At 40.9% G+C, this 27404-nt stretch overlaps 1 protein-coding gene across 8 annotated transcripts; it reads right to left on the bottom strand.

The window, feature by feature from the left end:
- Positions 1–27219, bottom strand: spri (sprint). 8 transcript variants are annotated; one of them, XM_065239367.1, is made up of 16 exons: positions 27145–27219; positions 25337–25934; positions 25127–25271; positions 18742–18951; positions 17868–18679; positions 17599–17803; positions 17287–17541; positions 17055–17220; positions 16436–16995; positions 14506–14941; positions 14343–14444; positions 14074–14277; positions 1783–2228; positions 1118–1507; positions 858–1056; positions 1–782 (listed from the first exon to the last, which is right to left on the bottom strand). In XM_065239367.1, exons 2-16 carry the CDS (start codon positions 25786–25788, stop codon positions 640–642), a joined length of 4725 nt encoding a protein of 1574 aa, XP_065095439.1. In that variant the 5' UTR covers positions 25789–25934; positions 27145–27219; the 3' UTR covers positions 1–639. The 8 variants fall into 8 exon arrangements, with proteins under 8 accessions (XP_065095439.1, XP_065095437.1, XP_065095438.1 ...); XM_065239365.1 differs by lacking the exon at positions 27145–27219 and adding an exon at positions 26943–27137 and having other exon boundaries at positions 25337–26055; XM_065239366.1 differs by lacking the exon at positions 27145–27219 and adding an exon at positions 26943–27137.
- Between the last annotated feature and the right edge of the window lie 185 nt (positions 27220–27404).

The following is a 27404-nucleotide window of genomic DNA, read 5'->3' as shown; positions in this document are numbered from 1 at the left end:
GGCGTAGTCCAAATAGCCTGGAGAGGAAAATCACTCCACCTACAGATCGAATCCAAAAATTCTCTTGATGAAACATGTTCCACAAATATTCAAACCTTTCTTTCGAAATTAAATCATCAAAGCGAGTTTCTTTTGAATTTGACAGTCGAGCTGATAGTAAAACCCAAACAACCAAAACAGTTGTGCTTTTCCCTCCGAAAAAAATCAAATAATGGTAAACCTTCAAATTATAGACTCATTTCCCAAACAAATTATCGTCACAACATCACTTTGCACCGCACTTTTCATTCCTACTTAAACGTCGGACCTTCCGTCACTGTCAGCTGACTCACTACATATACTACGAGGAATTCAATATGTGCACAAAGGGGAAGAGGAGGGGGTGGGGGTACTAAATGTCACTAACGCCCAAAGAGAGTGAGAGAGCCAAACAATCCTCAAAATAGACCCTTATTTGTCACAGTAGAGTTTCCCAACTACTTGGGACCCAATTTTTACTTAGAATAGTGTTCACTTTACGAAACCATATCATGTATATGTATAATGCTTGTTGTTTTTTTGTTTGGTCAAATAAATAAAAAAAAACGTCTATGTATATTTTTTCACATGCTTGCAATCGAAGACTAAAAGCTAATAATGCTATTGATTATCAGTCAAACTCGTTGGCATTACAGTAGGCCAGGCAATTTTCGCGTCCACCCGTTTGTATGCGATCATGCAGTGTTTTCCGCACGCTGCCATACGCACATCCTGGGGACACTCGTTATCTTGCAGGAGGGTTTCTGTAGATCAAAGAAGGCGAACGTTACAACCGTGTTTGCACAGCTTGCTACGATTGCAAATTTTTCAATACATACCTTCTCCGTCTATCAGTTTGAAAAGTCCGTAGTCCTGTGCATTGGTTATTCGCGCCTTGTGAGCTATGATCCGGCACACCTCCCTTGTCGTTGTATGCGGCCTGATTGGTAACGTGCGCGTCTGGATCGATCCGTTGTACTCGTCCGGTATGATTACCCTCAACACGGACGAACATTCCGGAAGAGTTGATGAGGTCCACTGATGCCAGGAAAAAAAATCGGTCATTGAATTGTGGTTTAAATTCCCAACAAGAGCTCACCTCCACCGATCCGGTAAGTCCCTCGTTATCATGCAGGGAAAAGTTCTTCAGCACATGCACGGCACTGCACAGAGCCGTCAGGTAGTATCCCGCCTCCCCGCTCAGCAGTGATGGTTGAATCAGTCCCCACATGTACTCGGCTTCGATTTCGGCTCCGATGAAGCCGCAGTGGGCCACCACGAGCACTAATACTGGTAGAAAGTCATCCGCACTCAGCTGTTGTCCGTTGTAGCAGGATGTGGCTTCGAAGATCGTAGACACGGCCGTCAGCAGAAGATCCAGCTTCTCGAGGGGCAGTTCCGTTTCTTGAAGCCGCACGAATAGAGCGGAAATTTGCCGGAGGGCACTCGGACTCGGTGGAGTAACGGTGTTCTGCAATGGAGTAAACTTCTGAAAGGTTCTGTAGAAATTCAAAATGAAGTCGCCGCTTTGAACGACTCCGAATCGTTGTTCTCGTAGTAGGCTGAGGTTGAAGGTAGACGCCAGCCTACTGTGAAGACACAGTTTTAAAGAGTAGATGAGCGAGATAATCAGTTTGATAAGTTGAATAAACAAAATTGACCCAGATTACCATTAATACTCATCGATTAGAACCGAGTCTTACGCAATGATTGATATAAGTGACATCATCCAATTATTGATGCTAGAAACCGACCAAGACTTACCTTGATTCCAAACACCAACGGACCCCGTCCGGAGGCCTGCTTGACCTTCTCCACCAGCAGCTGGATGTCACCCGATTGGGTGTAGTAATCGACAAACAGCCCATATAGATGCTCGCGCAGTGGCAAAATCACCAACCGGTGCATCACTTCCTCCAGTATCGAATCTAGATTAAGGAACTCGTCCGACTTCAGCTGAGAACGCGCCTTTTGCACCTCGTTGGCAAATTCGCCCTCCCCGTGCTTGACCAGGTAGTTCTTCATCCCGCTCATAAACTGCCGCATATTCCGCATCACGACCTGCGGGGCAGCTTTCGACTCTTTGGTGCATGATATGAAGTTTGATATATTCCGCGAGAAGGTCGACTCCGTATCATCGGCCAGCGATAGGGCATACGTTCCGATCGATTCGCCGGGACCGCTGAACACAGTCTTATTGCGAGGATGGCCTGCAAACACAGAGAGATAGACATAAACGTTTGTAAAATTCAACTTTAAATATAGCCTCTGGGCCGGACTGGTTGCGCAAACAAAGCGAGTATCATCAAGTGGATGAGGATGAGACACAGAGGCGAGGATTTTATGGGAATTTTGCCACTATCGCTTTGTTTGATTTGATAGCAGAGCGGGTTATGATTTATGGGCGGTGAGCTGACATGCCGCTAAGCGATGCGCAAACGGGTGTTTTAGGTGTGACCACCACGGTTCCGGGATAAACGCATCGCGCTGTCATCAACGTGTTCAGTGGTTGGTGAATGCTTTCAGCAAATCCTGAACAAGTTAGATAATCAAAGCTAGGACAAAAGTCGAATAGTTTGCGGATATAGTAGCATTGAAAGGAGATTCTATTCTAATACCACGTTCACATTACAGCCTATATTACGGGATATATCATAATCCATAAATCAAGTTTTCACTGGAAATAATCCCAAGGCGAACCAGCCCATGGCTGAAAGCCTTGTAAATAAAGAAAAAAAAATGAAAATAAATACGTAATAGGGGTATAAAGGTTAACTATTAAATCAACTTTCTCTTTCGTTAATAAGTTGGGTACAGAATCGTTTTTGGTCATGAGCTAGATAATAGCTTCTTTCATCGATCTGTGTGCTGAAAATAGCTGGAAATGTCTTAACATGGCCGTGAGGATGCAAAGAGAAAATCAACGAAGAGAATCTGTCAATGTTACTTACGACCTAATGCATTGTTCAGCTTGAAATGTTTATGACATGCACCCTAAAAATTTCAAACTGGAAAATCGCAGCAGGCTCGGTCACCAACGGTTCATTTTCTACTTGCGCTGTCAGATTTCGTCTTGATCCTCTACTTGTATGTGGAACATGGTGTGAGAAACAGATAAGCTTTATTCTAATTAGCTGAGCTAACAATTTTGTTAGCGATTATCACCTGCGCAAACTATTAAAACCATTATCACTTTTGTTAGCTTCCACTAAGTTTAAATTTATCGGAATAGTCCGCTAATTAATTCTCTTCACAAAAGGTTCATTCACATTAGAAAAAGTCCCGTCGTATTTATGTGTCCCACTCAAGAATAATTTTGTTTTTCCTTGATGCGTTTTCCGTCGATCTTGTTTTCCGTACTGAGTACTAATGCTTCCACACCTGGCAGCGCCGATTGGGATTGAACCCAGGCCTTTTGGGGTGAGAGGCAATCACGCTTACCACTACAAAATAATCGCCTACCGGCGCCGCTTGGACTAAAGAATTGTTGCAATGTGATCAACAAATGATAACTATATGTCGGACACATACTTCCTATGTGAAAACATGAAAGCCAAGTGTAGAGTTAGGATAATTTCCGGCCTACTAAGCGTCATTAGGCCGAATTATGAAAAGTGAAAGATTGAACTTGGAAATATTTCTTGGAACATGTATCTTTGGGAGCATCCATTAAGTACGTCACGCTCTAAGGAGAAGCAGGGTTTACAAATGTGTGACATGCAAAAAACGTGACGAAGAGGGAGACGAGGTTGATTTTCGGAACTATCAACTCTATACTTTCATCTTCTCGTCTATCGTATCAAATTATGTTAAGCAGGTTTTCCACAGGAAAACATGAGGCAAATTTACTCATCGCTGAGTTTCTACACTTTTGACGATTATTAGTGAACTAAACTCAAATTTGGGTCGATTTCGCTGTGCATCACGCACATAACGATTAACACCGGTAATTCACCACGCGTCCCCTTTACGCTCCAAAATCCCGGAACCAATCGTTTCCTCACGATGTTGACTACCACCTTCCATTGATTCCCATGCACACCTTTGAACTCCCACCAGCAAATCACTCACCTTTCGTGGCACATCGCAAGCAAATCATAATTTTTCTAACCAGCTGTTTCCACGTCGAGTGGAATCGCGTTCCCTCGTTGACTTCGTCTGCGTATTCCAAATTTTTGAAGATTTTCTGATACTTCTTCTTGTAATTCAAACACTCGCCCCGTTGCTCCTTGATGTGACCCACGTCGATTATGATGTTGCCGGCATCGTTAAGGCCAAAATGTGCCTGCACATTGGCACTGTCCTCTCGGGTCATTCCGCAAGCCGCGTGCAGCGTGTTGCTGGTTGATTCGGATTCGTTGCTAGGAACGGTATCGCTCTCGCTGTCGGGTGCTTTCTTCAACGATCGATAGAGCGGGCCCATCAACGATCGATTCAGAGCATCCAGGACATCCAGGTGGATTTGCTGGATGGCAATGCTCGGTGGCTGATCACTCTTGATGGATGATTTATGCGATTCAAGAGGTTTTACCTGATCCAAGGTCATACCATACTCGATTTTCGATCCCAGCTGTATCAGATATTCCAGAGCATTCGGTTGCGGTTCAAAGAAGACGTCTATATCCTGCTCATTCACAAATACGTACTCGCTTAGATCCAGATCGTCCTCCCGGTCGTCATTGAGGATGGTGCTGAACGAGGTCACGTTATAGTTTCGATGGTCTAGTGGTGATGCGATGATTGACTTCAGCCCATATTCGACACTACTCACGTCATTGCCGGCGGCTCTGCTATCAACAACGCCGAGCCGTGTTGCGATTGTTCTGTTATCTTTTCTCGACTGGTTACAGACTATGCAACCACCAACGTCCAGCAGCCACTGGGAATCGTTGTTTTTATCAGCATGTTTGCATTTTCGATTACCGTTAGTTGCAGCATCACTAATCTGCGAGTTGCACGGTAGGTTGTTTGGAATGGGATTTACTCTAGCATATCCACTCGCACCACGCTCGGTGCCAGTGTCCGCTGCGAACGGATCTTTTTTATTCCGGCTCGCGAACCTTCCGAGCGACAACTTTTTGAACCAATTCATGGCTTATTGAGAGACGATTCTTTCCGGATTGTACAAATCGACGAAATCTGAAGTTTCTCATCAGAACAACGCCTAGATTTGCTGCAGAAAGAATTATATTGCACCGATTCACCTATGCGATCGATTTTGTGCAAGATTTCTAGTTCGCAAACATGGCCATGGCCAATAGAAACTTCTCAAACTACCAAACGGTTCGCTAAACTACCTCCGATCGTATTAACCACAACTTAAAGACTGTTCGATCGACTTCGAAAACGCATCCAGCTAAACTACCGCTGCAAACAGCGTAGCATATTCTCTCTGTTTTGATCTAACTAATACATTACAGAGGGCATCCGTCATAGGGTCCTCTCAGAGGATGCTCTCATCAGGCAGGCAGCCAGACAGACACACTATTCACCTCGCCCTTGTATTGGTGATCGATGGTCAATAGTAATTGATAGCCACTCGACTCGATTGTTTAGAATGATCGTCGAAAGAGCAAAACCGACAGAAAACTTGCACTAACTGGATTGTACAATCAATATTCAAACACATCAGCCAACACGCACTTATCGATCTGGCCTACTACGCGCGGACCAAAACACTGCAAACAATGGGAAATGCGTCTCAGCAGTGGATCGGGATTCTTGGAACGCCACCGGAAGAAAGGAAAGGCATATGACCTTGATCGGTTTTCCCCGTCCTGCTCCTGCTCTGCTGCATAGAACTGGAACAAGTTTACCTATTTAGGGTTAATGTTCCTGATATCGGCTCAAATGTCCCTAATATTAGGCCCAAACATAAATGTCGAAGGTATGCATTTTTTTTTACAATTGTCCACAAGCAACCCACATGACGCATAAGAAAAAAATAAGAACAGGAGATTTTTATCGATGGGCCCAATCTTTCAATCCAAAGGCCAACATTCCTGCCAATTCCCCTATACATTCGTTCATTCACATGAGCTCAGTTCCCTATGGCGCCATTATACTGCAATTGTGGCCTAAGCTTTCATCATTCCGTCCTCTATTCCGTAGCTAATTTATGAAATAAAAGAATTGGGAAAATCCCAACCATTCTGCGTCTTAAAATTTACCCAGGTATAAAGGTCCTATAGCTAATGGGACCAGGTAGATTGGAACGGGAAATTGTACGTTATTTTACCTACGTACACACAGCATTCAGAGCCCACTGAAAAACATATGTGATGCTAAGCGTACACCCACGGACAATGGTTTGTGACTCAGACAACGCAGGGCGCCGTTGGCGATAACAGTGATAAACGGAAGAGTTTATTCTATGCAAGTTTGTTGCTACGATACTAATTCCTTACATGTGCATTAGGGTGGCCCAAAATAACGCTTTTTCTGGAAACCTGGAGGTTCACGCTACAAATGAAAAAAACGGCAACTCTAAAAAACGTCAGCTCAAAATGAGATTTTTGAAAAAAAAAAGTAAATTTTTCTAATGCATTGAAATTAATTGCAACCCATCCCTGCTACCAAATCATTGACATTAGATCATAAGTTAACGCAATTTTAGCTATAAATAAAATACTTTTAAGCTATAAATAAAACTAATGGATGAGATTCCATTTTTTTAAAATTGACATCCCAATGTACCTTCAATAAGCTGGAATCTTCAACGAATTTGATCTAAACACTGAGATTAATGAGCACCTTAAAATCTGAATAACTCTTTGGAAAACTCTATTTGAAAACATTTACTTAATTACTTCTCCAAATAAATCTTATTTAGTGACCGTTTTTGTTTGACATTGAAACTAAAGCGATGCCAATTTAGAATCGATACGCTTCCAATCGGATGTATCTCAGAATCTGATTGGTGTAGAATAAAACGTTATTAGAAGATAATGTTCTGTATTTATTGTAGTTTAAAAATACAAGATGGGTTTTGCGATTATTATGCCTCTCGAATAAAAATTCGAACTTTGGGCTTCATACGTGCCATCAACTACTGCACAAGCTGCTGGTCAACCTCACCGGCTGCTTTTTTCCAGTATCAGGCCATTGAAATAGCATCCTTAGTCCAAGTCAGAAGATTTTCGTCCAAGTCAGAATCTGGCCTTGTCCTTGGAGATACCCGGAACATTTCCAGATGAGGCAAACTTTATAGGACTACCATTAAACTAGTTTTTGAAGTCTCATGTGATTTGAGATGCCGCATGATTAGCATTGAGGCAAGAATCGATAATCGATTCACCGATTTAATCAATCATTTGAATCGATCTTTTGAATCGATTAATTTTTTCAAAATGGCACAAAAATGTTTCAAATATAACGGATCATAGGAAAGTTGGTGCAGATTAACGCCAAGTTCAGTCATAAGTTGATATTACATTACATAAGCTATGAGAATATAGTAAATGACTATTTTGATTTCATTTGACATATAGAAGTATTTGCTCCGGATACTTGATTAGGAGAGTGATTTAACAGGTTATAATATTCGTTTTATTGGTATTAAATGAACGATTTAAAAAACGAAAGATTAACATACGAAACAAAACGATTAGCTGGTCGGAGTGTCAACTCTGCACATTGTGCCGAAACACAGCATGGCACACTATTCGGCTTTTTACGTTGACAAGTAGGATGCAATCGACATAATATAAAACGGCATCACTGTCGAGAGTAGACGTTTTGCCAATCGTTGCTAAGGTTGACTTCTTTGTTTACTCCATTAGACTTCTATATGGGGTTCTAATTCCAAGGAAAAATTCTGTGAGTATTGCCTGCACCATGAAACTAAGTTTATCTCATCCGATACGTAGCGAAAATCCCAGCGGCTCGTGGTTTCGTCCAGAATAGCTTCACACCATGATCGGTCAAGAAGGTCGATACGACAGTCAAGATGGCCAAAATAGGTTCCCTCCAGCAACGGTTGGCCAAATGCCTATAAGATCGTCCAATACGACGGTACGGTGCGGAATGCGATCGGCGAACTGAATAAACAAAAATCCTCTGAACGACGACAATATTGTGCCAGCTGCGAAGGATTTTGGTTTTGTTTTACAAGGTTGTTATGCAGACCGAACACATCATAGGGGTTGTGGATGATGGGTTTTGTTTTTCGGCCAGGTTTGAATCCGGGATGAAAATTTTATCGTTTTCTCCTACGTTTTTCTTCAGGTATCCTTGCCAGTCATTGGTTTCAATTGGTATGGACTTCGGTGCGATAGGTGGCCTACCAATCAATCAATTATAAGGCCTTGCTCAATCTCGAAAGTACATGACACATGACGACAATAAGTAATTTGTTGATCGGCAAGATCCCATGGGCGTGCAGATGAACAACAACAAAAACAACCACAGGGTACAGTTGAACTGCAGATGTGAAGTTTATCTGGATCGTGCACCATTTCCGTGGTATGACAGATATGAAGTGGGTCGACATTTTATGGTTTTGGTGGTACCTTGTGGAAGTTATCACATATGCAAAGGATCGTGAACTTGAACGTGTGTAATTGAGTGATGGTAGGAGACATCATAATCTGCGATACGATAAGCTTGGGTGATGTCTTTGAGGTTGCGTAGCTCTGAGTCGATCAGAACTATTTCGAGGATGTTGTTTCTAGGGTGGGAGGGAACTTTCATCCGTTCGAGTTCTGGGTTTGATTTTGTCGGGGAGCATTTTGCTGGCAGCTGGTGAAAATTTCGTACGCCGTCCGTTTCTTGTGGACGGGTCGTATAGGTTCTTCTTCCACTGCCCAATCCGCTCTCATTCTAATGAATATGAAGCTTAATATTTGCCATGAACCATGGTCATGAATTAGACAAATTGAAAATGTAAACACAATCACAAAAAGCTTAACTTCAGGGTTGCCAAACTCATGGGATATTGACACCTTGATTGATACACTTCGGCCTACTTCAGAATAATCGGCACAACGCTTGGCACAGCTTTCGGCACTGCCAAAACTCTTGGCAAAGATTAAGGTGTGCAGAGTTGAATACCCCTTTGGGTAATTACAGTAAGTACCGATCCCAATAGATATCCCAAAACTCATCCGAGAAGAATCCCAAGAAAGCTAATTGACCCATGAGTTTTGCATTGAGCCGATATCGATTTTGTGTGGTTTCCAAACATATTCAATAACGTTCTATGGGACTACAATACCTTTCATGTGGCGGTTGTTGCGTTCGATTCAGTCTACTGTTTGCCAAGACACACGACTTACTTTATTTCGTCACAGAAACACATTCACACACAGAGATTGTCCGATCGTGTCTAACTTAGTTGATTGGTATATGATACTCTGCCCTCCCCTTTTTCAAGCGAAAAAGAAGGGTAAAAATTATCGAAAATATGCAAAAATACGATTACAAAAAATCATGAAGAATGTATGTATAGCTATCAGTAGTAGTCATTAGCCACATAAAAATATCATGAACAAATGGGGTATCAAAATAGCAGGCCGTTACAATTTTTCTTATATAATAGGGCCCCTAAGGAATGTGTTAAAAATATAAAAGGGTTGATGCATTAAACATATGTATGTCAATGACTATGAAAATTCGACTTTTTTCAAAAAATCTCATCTCAGGTATCCCACCTCTTAATCACGTTGCGTGTCATCCTTAGCTATCATTTCGAGGTTGAGCTCCGAGGTTTCCAAACAAAGTGTAATTTTGGGCCACCCTAATGTGCATATGTTGGTATGTATTTGTATAGGCTTTAACCTATATGGCTTTTTGTCATTTTATCGGCCCACACTACTGCACCATCTAAATCGAAGAAGTGCGAGCAAGAGGAAAACAAATTTGTGCGATAACAATGAAGCAATCCATCCCCGTGTGCTATAAAGAGTAAGAGGATTAAACGTCAAAAAGGTATATTCCCAACAAACAATTTTAGCTGCAGATTAGCTTATACAGCCAAAATTTGCCTTATGCAGCTAATTTTTGCCTGTATAAGTTAACCTGCAGCTAAAATTGTTTGTTGGGTTGGCACTTTTCGTTTCTTAATATCATTCACCCTGATTTGCTTCATGAATTGACCAAATTCCCTGTAGGAAGAATTGTGTTCAGATAAGATAGCGTAAAAGTTCGCTAAAGCACCCAAAAGTTCATTTATATTACCTTATCAATTTTACTTCACACCGCTCAATCGATTTTCATTAGTTCTAGAATTTCTCGGATAAGTTTAGAGAAGTTTAGAGAGGTAGAAGGAACTTCATTGCATTTAAGAAAATCTAAGAAAACTCAGGGAACATCCCAAATATATGTGGGTAAAATTCAGAGCTGCCTGGCAGAGGTTTGAGGAACTTCTTGAAGTTTGAATAAGATCAATGGACTTTATCAGTGAAATTTAACGATTCTCAAGAAAATCCCTTGCAGTTTAGGGATTATCAGAAAGATTCAAGGAACATCTCAAAGAAGTTTGGAAGGACTTCAGAGAAGTTTGAAAGGACTTCATTTAAGTGTAGGAGTAGTATTTTAGACATTTATATTATTCACAATAACAAAAGTAACTGTATCTCAGTATACAACATCCAAAATATGCGGAAAACTTTCAAAAATATATGAAAATCGATAACAATTTAATTTCATAAATTAATAAGCCTTTTTGTGAATCTTTCAATGGATAGGCCCTTTTTGTTAAGCCGTTGTGCTTGTCATCAGAAATGGTACGCCCTTTGCTAAGCCTTTTCGCAACGTCAAATAAATTCAAAACAAATCATCGGCCCTGCCTAAAGCAGTAGGGCCTAGCTTTGGTTTGAAAATTTTCAATCATCGGTCGTTCTATGTCACTAGGCTTATCAATTAAATGAAATAAATGAATGGTTGGCCGTTTAGCAATACGATAACTAATGATTTTAAATTGGTTCACTTCTTGACTAGCCTATTGGTCCCAAGCAAACGATTAACGTACCGCATTCTAGTCGAAATTCTAGTGCTACGCAATGTTTGTTTTGATTCGCTATGAAAGTTTGACAGATAAAATTTCCTCTGTTTCGAGGGGTGAATCGATTAGCTTGGGACCGAAAAGAGTACCAGAGCTGAGCCAAAAAGTTGAGCACGTTATTTCGGGACCTTCTAGTTTTAGAGTTACCTCTATGGTTTTAGCGTGCCTATTAATGAATCGAAAAATTTCGTTGATCGGCCGTTTCGAAAATCGAGTTATTTTTAATGATTTTTCTCGATTTTACGGAACTTACCTACACGATTAATAGCTATCAACGAGAGAGGTGACACATCTAAATCTCAAGTCTAGATGCTCAACAAATTTCACACTAGCGAATCAATCTTCGAAAAATCTTCTTTCATTTCTCGCATCTACTTGCATCGCGCATCATCTTTTCGCAGGAAATCTTCAGAATCGTCATCAATCTTCTTTCAATCTACTGAGCGTACGCACAGCTAGCCACACCAAACACACAATCTTTTCTGCATCGTAGATAGAGTCGTCCCCCTCGGCTATCAAGCGGTGCTAAAGAATGGTATCAAAACCCGATTTCTTTACGTTTTGGACATAGGCCCATTTCGGTTATTTTGAATCATGCTAGAAAAGGCAAAACTGCGTATTCGATATTTTTCAACATATCATAACTAAAAATGTCACTTCCAATCAAAATGACGTTTGAGACAAAGTTGTGTGTGTGTGTGTGTGTACAATCTAACCCCCACTGTCCGGCAGTGTTATTATGGAAGAAAACTGCTTTTTATTACCCTTAAATTAAAGCAGGTTTAGTCCGGGAGTTAGAAGGTGTTAGCTCTATTGCAGCTCCAGTGACCCATTTCAGAATGCCTGGTAATTCACGACCACTCCGAGGTCACTTTTACTTACAATAAGCCCCGCATGTTCACTCTACCTTTATCAAATGGATAATGGTATCATAAACACACTTCCAGATTCAAAAATATTATTTCCAAATCTGGCACGTTATTATTTATTGCTCCAACTTTGTCTCAGACGTCATTGGAATAGAAGTTTTTGAGTTTTGATTTGTTGAAAAAAATACGCCATTTTAAACTTTTTTACATTGTTCAAAATGGCCGAACTTTTGAAAAATGTGAATGACTTCCCATAATAAGCTATTGAACAAAACTCCGCGTAGTTTGGGATTCTTTGAAAAAAATTAACGGACTTCCGAAAAGTTTAGGAAATGTTTGAAATGGTTTGGAAACATTTATTAAGATCCAAAAAAATTCAGGAAATTTGGAGAACTTCAATACCATCGACCTTCGGTAATCTGACCTACTTAATCTGAACACTATTTAGTTTAAGTCCCGCTAATCTGCACGCCGTGCAAGTGGAACGATGTGAAACGGAACGCAGGATCAAAACAAAACAGATAATAGGTCTACCAGAAACACGCTGTTCTGATGGTCGTAGGATAGAAGTTCAAATTAAAAATGTACCCCTTTAATATGCACAAAGTGTCGTTCAGATTAACGTGGGTCCACGATGCCTACTATTTAATAAGATGTCCAGAGAACGAAACAAAATTCAAGGAACCTCAAAAATGCTTTGATATCATAACAGAAGTTCAGAAAGCTACATACAAGTTTAGGTAACCTCATACAAGTCTAGATATAGCTAGTATAAGGGCGTAACGCACACTAAAACAAGTTTTCATCTACCCGATGGCCATGCTGATTTGCATGGGCGATTATTACTTTCTAGAAATCATCGAGATAAGTCATTGTTTACTAAAGCTGTTACGCTCTAGTTCCAGCTCTATCTAGAAGTAAACACCCAAACCAAAAATTTGTTACATTCAATGTTAGTTGCATTTCCTATCATCCTCCGCAGTGAACACCGTAGAGAATGATATAAGTTGGCCATGCAGACGATCCAATGATTTGTTATCTTCTTTTAATTTCGTGTTCTGTCTTCGCTTTCGACCACCAAGCTTTTTATCTACAAAATTGTAGAACGACGCACAAACTTGCATCGATTCTATCCAATTTCCCTATAGCAGAAAAAGCATGCGGAATCAAATTATCGTACTATGAGCGCTTCTCATTCGCTTTTAGCCTATTTATGTTTTGAAGCATGTAGAGAGCAGTGGATAAAGCACAGGTCTGATAATCTCAACGATCGTAATTTCGAGTCTAGTCGGCAATTCTTTTTTTTTTTTCGTCATAATTAATTTCTCTCAGTTATCCACATTTTTCGGTCTCCAATTTTCTTGCAATCGACCGACGAATCATTTCTGTGACTAGATATCTTCAGCGAAGTTTCTCATTACAATAAGGACCCTCTGATGACAGAAACAGATTGTTCGAAGCTCGTAGATGGCACCACAATCTATCTTTTTACTCTGACATTCTGGAGACTTGACGTCTCGGACAAAGTTGTGCACACGGGCTTGGCTGGTGGTCATGATTTCGATGCTAATATCCAGCTGTAAAATTTGGCCCACAACACGTAAAGCCAATGGAATAAAGCCCGAGATTTTGGCTACTGTCAAATGCTGTAGAATTTGTAATGGTTGCCTGGCACCTGGTTGTGCACCTCTTTTAAAGATGTCAAAATCCCGCAGCCTACTGTTTCCAAATTATTTGGAAAACGAACAAAAATATTGTAGAAAAACTGTTCATTCAATCTTTTTCGATACTTTCATTGCCAACCATGTAAGTTTATATTTTTCCCATACATTCCACCGTGAAAATTTGATTTATTTGCAAATGTTTTGTGGCATTTTTAAATATTAAATGACACGGAAAAGGAATCGAGTAGCATTATCTGACTAATTTTTCCATAGTCCTTTGATGTGTTTCCTAACAGTTGATAAGAAATTCATGACATTTTTTTGAAATCATCGACTATAGCTACAGCATAGCCAACGAGAAACTAATTGTTTGCACTGAACACTCAAACAAGTCAGACGGAAAAGAATGCATGCTAGAAATTTTTCCATAAAGTTCGTACTGCTTTGTACAGATAAATCGCTCGTTTGTCGAATTAATTGCAATTGATAAGGCCAACAGCCCTTAGAAGCGAAAACTCACATAGTATCTCTCGATCCCGGCAGCTTCTGGACCGCAGTATCGTGGCAACCTTCTGCGACGTGGTATTGCACTTTTTCGATCTTCCATCGCGACGCAACGACATACTGTTATAGGACGACAGCTCATTCCGTGATCCGCATCGTTCGGATAGTCTACCACCGCCACCACCGTGGACGTCCCCCACTGGCATGGTATCGGCATTGTCTGAAGCGGAAAAAGGTAAATGTTGGTTCGGTTCTGATATTTGCTTTCTAAATTTCAAAACTTACTGTCCTGAGGTAGAAAACTGTCCCATTGAGAACTATCCCACGGTTCGGAGAATACCGTGCCGTCGTCGGACTGTGCACTGTTCAGTAGGGACGTCGCATATCCTAGTTTAGGAAATTCTCAAATCAATGGTACTGTTACCAGAATAAACATCGCATATCTTACCTGCAGCCTGTTTCTCCACATTGTCATAAGCCGATTTTCGCTGAGTTCTGGTCAGTGTACCGGTGCTATTCTCAATTAAGTGAGTCCTGCTTGACTCGGCCCCATTGCTGTTCGAAGGGAATTCTGGCAAGTCAAGATGTGGCAATCGTTTGGCTATTATCTGATGAACGGTTACCGTCCGGCATTCGTCGGGTTGCAGTATTTTCACATTCCTCTGGACCATCGCTTCCATTGGTGTCAGTTGGGGAGTTTTGGGTTTTGTTTGTTCACTCAGCCAGCGTAAGTCATTATCATAGTCATTGTTTTCCGTTTGCTCGAGCGACAGCCGCTCAAAGTTCAGCTTGTCCGTCTGAGTTAGTCTGCTATGCTGCTGTTGCTGTTGTTGTTGCATGTTTCTGGTATTTTTCAGTTCATCGAGCGATGCCGCCATTAGATTCTGTGGAGATATAGACACACAATGCAATGCAATAAATTGACTAATTCGTCCTAGAAAGCATTTGCATTTGAACGGAATGACTGTGATTCGACAATGCAGAAATTCACTGCCAGTTATGGCACTAGTGCTCCCCTAATTAGACATACGACCTAGCTCATGTTCAAAATAAGTTTATACCGTGGACCCCCAGTAATCTGACCGTTTTAATCTGAGCACGTCTAAGTTTGAACTCCGCTAATCTGCACACCATGCAAACTAAAAGTCGCTCAAATGTCATTTAGTACATGGAATGGAGTGAAGTAAAATAGAACGATCCGAAATGGAACGCAGAATCAAAACAAAACAGCAAATAAGGTTACCAGAAACTCGCTTTTCTGATGGTCGTAGGGCTACTAGCAGTTCAAATTAAAAATGAACCCCGTTAATATGCACGAAGTTTCGTTCATATTAACGAGGGTCCACAGTACATATTTTTCAACATAGTCATGCAGAACAGCATGGAGACTAACTTCTTGTGGATTTTTTAATTTTATTAAAAATTCAAGCTTTTTAGAGGATTAGTGCCATACCCGAGCAAAGTCTGATATCAAATTGAAATCTAAATTTGATGTTGTGATTTCGCTGATAATGATTACTCAGGTTGCTGTCGTTTTGGTCGTTTTAACGGTTAAAAAATCAAAATTGAGAGCATACAAATCTTCCTGTGACATCACATTGAAAACTATTTCTGCTATCAGTGAAAGCAAACGGAAAACTAAATTTGATATCCATTTTTCCTGTTGATAACAAAACAAGTATTCAATTTGATGTTATGCTAAGGCAATGAAAACAAACCCGCAACAACAAATTTTTTAAAAGCAAATGTACAGCAAAATGAAAACAAAATTAGGTATCAAAATTGTCAATTGCGTAAACTGAAATCAAATTATGATTTCAGTTTGATGTTGATATCAAAACTTGATTTCAATTTGCTGTCATTTTGATGCTGGACTTTGCTCGGGTAACCAGGCATGGAAAATCATTTACATTCATTTCATGCATTCATTTACATTCATTTGCATTTAACTTTTTTCATCAACAGCATTTCGCAAAATTATGTATGAAACTTTTGTAGGTTTTGTTATTAACTACAACTTTTGCTTGTTATTCAAATCTGTATCTCTTATGCATAACGAATTAGAGCGGGCAGAACTTATTACTGTTTTTCAGTGAATATAAAATACATTCACTGAAAAACAGTAGTGAGTTCTATTCGCTCTGTTTCGTCATGCATAAGAGATACGGATTTGAATTTTTACCAAAAGTTGTAGCTAACAACAAAACCTACACAAGCTCTATACATCATTTTGTGAAATCCTGTTGATGTGAAAAGTTAGGAGCAAATGAATGTAAATGAATGCACGAAATGAATGCAAATGATTTTCCACGCCTGCCCATAACTGGTACACTTCTCCTAGTCCCAACCGAATAACATTGGCCCAATCGCACACGCACCTTCTGCCTTATATCCTGTTCCGCCGATGCCCACATCAACGGCGAATGGGCATCGATCAGGTGCTGCTTCGGAGGCTCCGAATGCCTCTGATTGCTGGGCAACATCGTCGATCTGTTGAAGGGACTTCTCCTCACAATACTGTTCAGTACATCGGCCGGATCAGCGTAGAATGGACTGTCCTGTTTACTCGACGGGCCCGTCGCACCGCCATTGTTCAACAACGGAGGCGTCTCCGTCCGGTGGTGATCGTTCCCGTTCGCATCGTACCGATTGGGAAAACATAGACCCATCCGATATCGAGGCTCAAGCATTGGATTGTGCAGTGGCTTTTCGTGCATCGAAGTAGGTGAGAACGTTTTCAGCACATTTCGATGATTGAATTCGGTAGGGGTGCTTCGATCACTACTCGCATCCCGATGCTGTCGCAACTGAATGACATTTTCGCTGCTGCTGAAAGACGAGATCAAAGATGACTTTTGCACGTCGGTTGGAATGGTTGGTGGATCGTTGTACGGCACAATTGGCCGATCAATCACCGAAGGACTGAATGTTTCTTGAGCTACAAAGGGATAAGAATTAAAATTAACTTTGATCGAAATTTATGCTTCAAAATTCTACCTGGTGATAGCAAATCGTGAACGGTCTTAAAACTAGACATTTTATCCACTTTTATGAGTGTGGTATTCCCGTTGCTGTCCTGCGTCCACAGGTCTTCATAATCACTGATTTTATCACCCAGATTGCTTCGACAGTACACCGAAGGGGATTCCAAAATATCGGATTCCTTTAAAAACAAACAAACTAAGGTAAGCATTTATTCCAAAACATGAATTTTAATCTAATGAAATACCTGATAATGTTTCGACTCCTTCCGTTTGCTGCGCCTGCTAGTACGCGTCGAATGGAACAAACCGGAACTGGACTCCATCTTAGTATTTTTCCGAAACGATAACGGATTTCCATTGCTGCCCAACGGTGATTGAATAGCCATGAGATTACTCTCCGATGTGTCGGATGTCCTGTCATCTATTTCCTGGTTCTTGAGGAACGAACCAGGAATATGACACTCTCCGTCCGGTGGAAGACGCTTCAAGGAACTCTGGAACTGAACATTTAATATGAAATCATCGATCGTGAATTGATTCCCGAATGCAGTCCTCACCGTTGTAAAACTTTTACCGGTACCGTTATTGTTATTCTCATTAGGCGATACCAGTTCAATGATTTGCGCATTCGTGTGGTTGTCGACGCTGAATGTTACCGTCGTTGTCACGGTGATATTGTTGGAAAACATTGAATTGGAATCGTTCGGTGTACTGGCAGCACTGGGTGGCTTCAGTCGCCTAGCAGGCGGTGCCGGAGGACTTCTACAAAATAAAATTGAAAACCATGCTCAGCGGCTTAAATCACAAGACGAATAAAATTACTCACCTTATGGGTTTTATGTTCAGAGTATTGGGCGGTGTAGGCCGCGGAGTCTTAAGCTGCCGTTCCAAGGTACCGGAATTCATTGTTTCATTTATCCTAGAATCCGTGCTGCCAAACAAGTTGGCATTGAAGATTTCAATCTGCTTCTCAACATCGCAGGAAACCACGGTTGGTGAAGGCAGCGGTCGCTTCGATTTGAAGGTGCTGGTTTTCCCGATTATTCCGGTTTGATTCGGATCTGATGGAGAAACTACCACTGCACTGTCTATCGACTCCGGACTCATAAGTTGATGACCCGGTCCAATTGTGAAGCTGCTCAGCGTCGATATCGTATCCGTGGGAGTTTCGCCAGGCCCGACAAAGTTGGGATTGATACTATCCGGACCGAAATTGTTGAAACTCGACTGATTCCTATTGTTGTTGAACGTCAAGCCGATGCCGCTGGACTGTGTTGCATCGGAAGGAGTGTTCAGGTGACTAGAATTGGCTGATAGTACGGTTCGCGGTTTTGGCGATGCCATAGGGTATCGCCAGAATTCCTGCCCTAGCAATGCTAGCGAGGAAAGCTGCTGCCGGTTTCTCGCTTCTCGCAGTGCTTTCGGAAGACACAGTTGTACCGGTAGTTCATCACAACACTGCGAGTAGTGGGCTATGAGCGCTGGGATGGAGTCGAATTTGAAGCGCGAGCTTTCCAAACTCAGTAGGCCATCGTTCGATTGAATCAAGTAGTGCTCAATGTACGGACCGGTTTCCAGGGGAAGACGAACGGAGACGGCCATGGTTTTCGACTGACTGGAACCACGAACAATGAAATTCTACGGAATCAAATGCGTTGTTAGTTGAAATATAATTGTTAAAACATTTGAACAAACATTACCCCTTCCTCTTTTCCTTGCAGTAGATGAACGGCACCGGAACGCTGGATTCCCGGTAGAAACCAAACCGGGTGGGTTCGCAGTAACCGTTCGACTAGACCCAGAACACATGCCGGACTGCGTGAATTGTCCGATGCCTGCGATTCACTGGACGTTTCCTCCCCCTCGGCTAGGATGCCGCCCTCCGAGCTGGAGACCAACGATGTTTGTGACTGAAAGAATTCATTAAGGTATTTAGTTCGTTCATTCCGTGGTTGGGATTTAATTTAATAATATAAATCTATTGAAGTTTTAGCAAGAATAAATGTTTTAGTTTTGAGCAAGGACTGACTAGTTAAGATGTGTGCGCGCTGTGGAATTGGAGTGGGCAGAACCCAATAATCATATTTTAACAATCAGTGGCTTTGATTCACCACGCGACTTTTCTTCTTTCAAAAGGGGTCTTTGCACAAAGTTTCCCGCGGCCTTTTCTTTTCGAAATGGACGACCGCGCCTAATGATAGGCCGAAATTTTATTCCCCATAAGGATGGAGTAAACTAGGAGCCAAAAGCGTGGCGCGTCAATCCAATCCAATCCAATCCAATCCAATCCAATCCAATCCAATCCAATCCAATCCAATCCAATCCAATCCAATCCAATCCAATCCAATCCAATCCAATCCAATCCAATCCAATCCAATCCAATCCAATCCAATCCAATCCAATCCAATCCAATCCAATCCAATCCAATCCAATCCAATCCAATCCAATCCAATCCAATCCAATCCAATCCAATCCAATCCAATCCAATCCAATCCAATCCAATCCAATCCAATCCAATCCAATCCAATCCAATCCAATCCAATCCAATCCAATCCAATCCAATCCAATCCAATCCAATCCAATCCAATCCAATCCAATCCAATCCAATCCAATCCAATCCAATCCAATCCAATCCAATCCAATCCAATCCAATCCAATCCAATCCAATCCAATCCAATCCAATCCAATCCAATCCAATCCAATCCAATCCAATCCAATCCAATCCAATCCAATCCAATCCAATCCAATCCAATCCAATCCAATCCAATCCAATCCAATCCAATCCAATCCAATCCAATCCAATCCAATCCAATCCAATCCAATCCAATCCAATCCAATCCAATCCAATCCAATCCAATCCAATCCAATCCAATCCAATCCAATCCAATCCAATCCAATCCAATCCAATCCAATCCAATCCAATCCAATCCAATCCAATCCAATCCAATCCAATCCAATCCAATCCAATCCAATCCAATCCAATCCAATCCAATCCAATCCAATCCAATCCAATCCAATCCAATCCAATCCAATCCAATCCAATCCAATCCAATCCAATCCAATCCAATCCAATCCAATCCAATCCAATCCAATCCAATCCAATCCAATCCAATCCAATCCAATCCAATCCAATCCAATCCAATCCAATCCAATCCAATCCAATCCAATCCAATCCAATCCAATCCAATCCAATCCAATCCAATCCAATCCAATCCAATCCAATCCAATCCAATCCAATCCAATCCAATCCAATCCAATCCAATCCAATCCAATCCAATCCAATCCAATCCAATCCAATCCAATCCAATCCAATCCAATCCAATCCAATCCAATCCAATCCAATCCAATCCAATCCAATCCAATCCAATCCAATCCAATCCAATCCAATCCAATCCAATCCAATCCAATCCAATCCAATCCAATCCAATCCAATCCAATCCAATCCAATCCAATCCAATCCAATCCAATCCAATCCAATCCAATCCAATCCAATCCAATCCAATCCAATCCAATCCAATCCAATCCAATCCAATCCAATCCAATCCAATCCAATCCAATCCAATCCAATCCAATCCAATCCAATCCAATCCAATCCAATCCAATCCAATCCAATCCAATCCAATCCAATCCAATCCAATCCAATCCAATCCAATCCAATCCAATCCAATCCAATCCAATCCAATCCAATCCAATCCAATCCAATCCAATCCAATCCAATCCAATCCAATCCAATCCAATCCAATCCAATCCAATCCAATCCAATCCAATCCAATCCAATCCAATCCAATCCAATCCAATCCAATCCAATCCAATCCAATCCAATCCAATCCAATCCAATCCAATCCAATCCAATCCAATCCAATCCAATCCAATCCAATCCAATCCAATCCAATCCAATCCAATCCAATCCAATCCAATCCAATCCAATCCAATCCAATCCAATCCAATCCAATCCAATCCAATCCAATCCAATCCAATCCAATCCAATCCAATCCAATCCAATCCAATCCAATCCAATCCAATCCAATCCAATCCAATCCAATCCAATCCAATCCAATCCAATCCAATCCAATCCAATCCAATCCAATCCAATCCAATCCAATCCAATCCAATCCAATCCAATCCAATCCAATCCAATCCAATCCAATCCAATCCAATCCAATCCAATCCAATCTAATCTAATCTAATCTAATCTAATACAAATGCAGCCAGTACAAGAAAGCATCCTGGAAAATGATTAGGTTAGATAACGCGTTAGGTTAGAAGGATGCGTGGACATACCGTACCAAACGCTCCGAGCCATGTGAGAGTGAATCCAACAATCATATGTGATGCAATGAATGGCCTATACAATATAGTATAATTGAAGGATCCAACCAAATGCCTTCCAATGTTTCAAAAATTCCTAATTTATAGATAAAAATGGAATGATCTCACCAAAACTGGTCTGCTTGACTGTGATCATCAATGTGAAATATCTTGGATTAGGACATGCTATTTTAACATGTACAAATATTTGTTTGACTAGAAAATACAGACATGCCAATATCTGTATTTTCCCTGATAGTTAAGCAGCACTGAATGCTTTAAAAGTATACACATGCCAGTCAAAGTTTGGGAGTTGTTCCTTGAAGCTCGTTTGGGAGTGCATCCTTGAAACAGCTGGCTACAACTAATAGTGTTAACCTATACTGGGTACCTGGTCACTGTGGTATAGAGGGTAATGAAATAGCCGATTCTTTAGCAAGAATTGGCTCTTCGACTGATTTCATCGGACCTCAGCCATTTTGTGGGGTATCTACACCCTGCTTAAAATCCGAGCTTAGAATCTGGGAATCATCGATGATTGATTCCAATTGGAGAGCTCTTTCAGCATTACGACAATCAAAAAGATTAATTACACCTTGTAATAGAATCACACGCAGCCTACTTCGTTTGAAAAAAAATAGATCTGAGTACGCTGACTGGTCTATTCATCGGACACTGTCCAAGCAAATATCATCTTAGAAAAATAAGTAAGCTGATAGATGATATATGTCCCTTCTGTAATTTTGAAGTTGAAACTTTGGACTGTGTCCATGTAGTGCATTAATTCAGCGAAGACTCCGGTTTCTCGGTAAGGGTGTCCTAATGCCTAATGGTCTACTGAACAAAATATTGCAACGAACTTCATTAAGGAAGTTATACCTTCTTGGGGTGAAATGCATAGTCATAGTGCGACTATCACTCACATTCATAGTGATATAACGAACTGACGGTGCATATATATCAAATTGGAGTATCGCCCATCTCTCCCTCTAAATATTTCTAATCTAATCTAATCGTCCCGTGAAATTTTTTACAAAAATATTTATTCTGAAAAAACTTGCTGGGTCGTTAAAATCCATTACAAAAACTGTCATTACGTTTGTTGTATGAAACATATGCAGAGGATGTAATAAATTCAACATTACATTGTATGTAAGAGAAATTTGTTCTGCGTGCAATCATATTTGAAATGGGTCGTTGGATTTGCAATAGAGGTATCATCTTACATCTACAAGGCTAATTATTGTTAAGTGGAAAGTCAATCGAGGTAAGGTAAATCCATAGTACCTATCCAACCATTGATCTATAATTACTGTCTTTGCGAAAATGGAGCATTTTTGAACGGTTAAAAATCAGAAGAAGCCAGTTCATCCCTCTTTCTAACTCAATGGTTCCAACTCGATCGGTTTCTTCAGGATTAAATAATTGGTTTCACTACCAATGAATACATACCTAATGGACCATAATGTCCACATGGGAAGTTTCAAAATCTCCTGTGAAATGTATGTAAACTCGCTCCAAATTTAGATACAAACGGATATTTCGTTTCGATCGTGTCCAACTAGGTGACCTTTATAAGCTACAAGTAGAAGGGCAGCGTATAAGGTGAAACCCGTGGACATTTAGTTACGGAAGCTACGAGGCTCGGCTACGGCTAGATGCCACGAGCATGATGCGGATCGAAAGGTTTTAAAACTTTAATAACTTCCGATTTTCACGGTTTGTCAAGGGCGTAGCAAACCCACACTACGACGATTAATAAACGTCATTTTGAACTGCTAGAATTATTTTTTTTAATTGGGTGAACCTCTTCGTCAAGCAGTTTTAGCGTGATTTTCCACCAACGATTTCACAAAACTGGACCAATCAATTATTATTTTATTATGAAACGCACCACTTTTGGCTACTTTGATCTCAAAATATGGTGGTAAGGATACGTCATTTTAAACTGCTTGAATTAAATTATTAATTGCCCACTGTTTTCGAGAGGTTCAGTAATTTGAATGAAATGAATGCGATAGATTGGAAATTTGTAAAAAGGATAGTTCAGCTAATGGATGTAAGTAACTTTTTTTCTAATTAAATGAATAGAATGGTGTAGAGCCATTAAGCCAAATGCCATTAGAACAAAGGACATTAATCCGAATGGGTCATTATGTCAAAAGCCATTAAGCCGAATGGTTTATTAGCACAAAACTAGAAAAGTGATATATTGAAATCAGACTATTCTTTGAGACAGTCTCCAACACTCTGAGACTGTTAGGTACTGATGAACATCCCAAAATGTGAACGCACAACTTTGCACAATCCATTTGAAGTTTATATGGAACATACTATGGGAAATCCATACTTATTGTTCATTGTCTTCTAGCCTTTTTCCATATTATACTGCTAAAAAGTTCTATAGCTATTCTTATGTAATTTTTTTTTCAGCTACAACTTTGCACAGTATAGGTTTTTTAGCCAATCATCAATTTAAATAGTTATTAATTGTTTAAGAGACTGAACACATTTTGACATGATCAAGCAGCTGTTTTGTGGGCAACACTGTAGGCGCTAGAAACTCCAATTGAGCATAATCATAAGACATCAGCCATCATTAATAACTTTAGTTCCTTGCATTTTATCGAAAAGTGGTCTTCAACAAAGTTGTAGCTGTAAAATTTTTGTACCAGCAAAGGTATCATTTTTTAAAGCAAAGCGATATGGTGAATTGTTGGATATACATGAACAACAAATTTGGGTTTTCCGTATAATCTTCAAATGGTTTGTGCCAAGTCAGTTTCTCACTAAATGAGTTCAAATATTGGGAAGTTTATAAAGACCCAATTTGGAACCGTTTGAGCACTGTGAAGCGAAAATTTCAAATTTTGCATCAGTCTAGTCTCCATCTTTCACAGCTGAACAGTTCTTTTGAGTTTAAATGGGCTTAGCTGAAAAAAAATTCTTGTTAAATATATTTCATAGGAGATTTTTACTTCTTTTAAATATGAGCGGTTGTTTCGAGGTACATTGAAGCAATAATTTGTAACATCTTGGATGAAGTATGCTCCAATATATGCCTTCATTTTGCTGCTATCGGAACAATACAGCTACCAGATAATGAAATGGGAACACTTATTAAAATTACTGCCAAATAACCCATTCTCAACCCATTAACCTAATGAAACTCGGCCTAGTGACCCATTCTGCCTAATGGCATTTAGCGTAATGTCGTTCGGTCTAATAATTCATCACCGAATAGAACATTCCATTCATGGGAATTTCCTCCGGGCGATGGCTCGGCATCGAATCGTAGAAAGAATTAAACCTAATTGGAATGGAATTAAAGCTCAAAACATTTTTTTTATCCAAAAAGAAGGAATCTCAAAGCTGTCAGCAATAATATTTGCTTACTAAATCGTAACAGCCCATTAGTTCATCAATTCGAATAACGAAAGCAATAGCTAATAGCTAGGAAATCGTATTACTCCTCAAGCATTGACCATTCAGCCAATGTCGATGCCTGCTGCCTAATTTGTGCACTTTTTTTTAATTCTTCCTTCGTCCCTGAATTCCACAAGTTGCACCCACATTACCACAGTAGGCGTTGGTTGTTGGCGAAAAACCACGCAAAGTAAGCCACGATTATTGGATTACCTACTCTGACAACTTTTCCAAACAAGATTAGTATAATTGTAATCACCACCTCCCACCCAACCCCCAACTCATCCACCCCGCTAATAGCTCCATTGTACTAAACTTCCATTAACTAAAGAGGCCGTCACGACAACTTACTTGATAGATGTCCTCCTGCGACAGCTCTCTTTTACTGGGCAAGAGCGGCGCTAAATCATCGTCCATTGTCTCGGCATTTGTCGTATGCTCTCCTACACCAAAAGACGATAATCGCTGCTTCGCTAACATAAACGATGTATCCGATCTGCAACGGGAGGAACGAATCAGTCATTCTAGCGTTCAGCGCTTCATGGACCGTAGCGGACTTACCTTCGACGGTTCTTCGCAGCCCATTCACCACCACCACCGCTGCTGCTATTGCTATTGTCTTTCGTGAACTTTGACACCTCAGCATAGCGCTTCCAAAATTGGCCTTCACTTGGGCTGAGGAATGTCGTTGCCGTCTCGGCTCGCGACTGATTCAGCAGCCCCTGCAAGCTTAATTCGCCTTGAGTGTCCACTTTGCCATTGCTACTACCAACACCAGCACCATCTTCGTTGTAATTGAAACACTTTTTAATTGGTAAGGAAGCGGGTCGAATATTTCTATCACTGGCAAACGACGAGGCGCCTAGGCTTTGCTTAATGCGAATGCATTCGCTGATTTTCTCCCGGAAACTGTCTTCGTTCGCGCTGTTCAGATCGATATCGTTGCCATTTCTCGCTTCCGTAGGATTAGAACCGTCATCACCATCGTTCAACACGTTAACACTGTCCTGCATTGCTAAGCCTGTATGTAGTTGTTAATCTTTCTCTTCTCTTGTTTCTTTTTTTTTATTTTTACAAAAAGACTAATCCCACTCTTTGCGATCGCCTTTTTACAAGCACATTCTCCACATGCCAACATAGGTGGCCTTGTTGCAGTTCTCTGGAAAACAACGATTACTAGATTGAACGATTTTGCAGAGACGTCGGCAGCAATGATGACTCGATACGCTCTGATTCTCCACTAAATCAACCATTGCAATCTCCGCGCACTACTGCATAGACTTGGAAAGACAAAACACGCACATATAGTAAACATAGTCTAGATTTCTTTCTTTCTGGTCCGTCTCACGCTCGCACTCAGCGCACACGTTGTGAATCATATTACTTCTCGGATTTTTAACTGAATGGAATTCCTCCCGTCTAAGGAATCTTCCGCGATACTAGCGATGAAACGTGACTGACAAGTTTTGCGATCCATTTCCCCATAGGCGATCGATTTTTACAAGTGCTAAAAGCAGTCATAACATTAAATATTAAAGCATTAGACGAATGACGGTCCGAGACGGGTGTTCATCCCACCAGATGCCGAAATCACCAAGGAAACAATTGCAACATTTTATGCTGAATCGGGAAAAAGAAACATAAAAAAGACGACCCATCGCAGTAGTGTGCGTTGGGTGGGTAGAATACAGTGCAATGCTTTCATTCTGCTTTGCGCTGTGTGGGTGGGAAACATGTTTTGTTTGTTGTTTTAAAGCTACACACACTCTAGTACGTGCATCTATCTATCACTGCAGCTTTTGATTGAAACCGCACTCTCTTCCTCAAGTCAATGAACGATAATTTCTCGCTTCAAAACTCCTAATTTGTGACTGGAGCTACATGGAACCACCTCTGCAAAACACCGCAGACACTCTAAACTACACCTAGTAGGCTACGTTTCATTGCCACAGAGCCCAAGTGGTGGATAGTAAAATACGAAAAGTAAGATATGTACACACAAACACTTGATTTTGGACTCATCAGGGATTCACACTAATACAGATTCTTCTGTCCACTCTCTACGTGATTCACAAAACTCTTTCTGCTGCTAGCCCATCATTAATTGTCGACTAGAGACAATTTTGTCTCAAGTGCCATGTTTCACACAGCCCTAAAAATAGAACACCTGCTCGAAATAAGTGACCGCAGATTCGCGCCTACTACGTCTAAACACCGGACGATGACAACGCGACAAACGACGGACCTCAACCGATCGATCTACGGCGTTGGGACCTGATTAGGAACAGACCCTCCGGAGTGAAAGTTCTGCACTTGCGAAGGCTCCTGCAGTCAGTGTTGTAGGCTGGAGGCAGGCCATGGGCACCCACCTTTTTGGTGTGTCTTGTATACGAGATATGCCTTGCTCGTGTCGAAATCCAAATGCAACTAAACCTCGCATGGAGATTTACCTACGCTACACACAATCTTAGGTCGATCCAAGGCAAACCGAGGAGCTGTTGTGTATACATTAGGGTGGGTCAACGTTGCAACCCTCTGCTCATCACTGCTCTTTTGGTTCATTTTGAGGTTATCAAAGACTGGGCTAAATTTGAACGTGATAAAGCGATCTGGATTTACAAGAGCACTT

Source organism: Ochlerotatus camptorhynchus, unplaced genomic scaffold (assembly GCF_037179485.1).
Source record: "Ochlerotatus camptorhynchus isolate MF236.1 unplaced genomic scaffold, CSIRO-AGI_Acam_v1.1 ptg000055l, whole genome shotgun sequence".
In the NCBI taxonomy this organism is placed as follows: Eukaryota; Metazoa; Arthropoda; class Insecta; order Diptera; family Culicidae; genus Ochlerotatus; species Ochlerotatus camptorhynchus.
This window is presented reverse-complemented; position numbering and strand designations above follow the sequence as displayed.

Excerpts from the sequence above, each read along its gene's own strand:
- spri (XM_065239367.1), bottom strand. The coding sequence starts at position 25,788 with ATGCAGGACAGTGTTAACGTGTTGAACGATGGTGATGACGGTTCTAAT. Across the intron at positions 17,542-17,598 it reads CCGGTAAAAGTTTTACAACG|TTCCAGAGTTCCTTGAAGCG; the intron begins GTGAGGACTGCA and ends TTAAATGTTCAG. Across the intron at positions 14,445-14,505 it reads TGTGGAGAAACAGGCTGCAG|GATATGCGACGTCCCTACTG; the intron begins GTAAGATATGCG and ends TTCCTAAACTAG.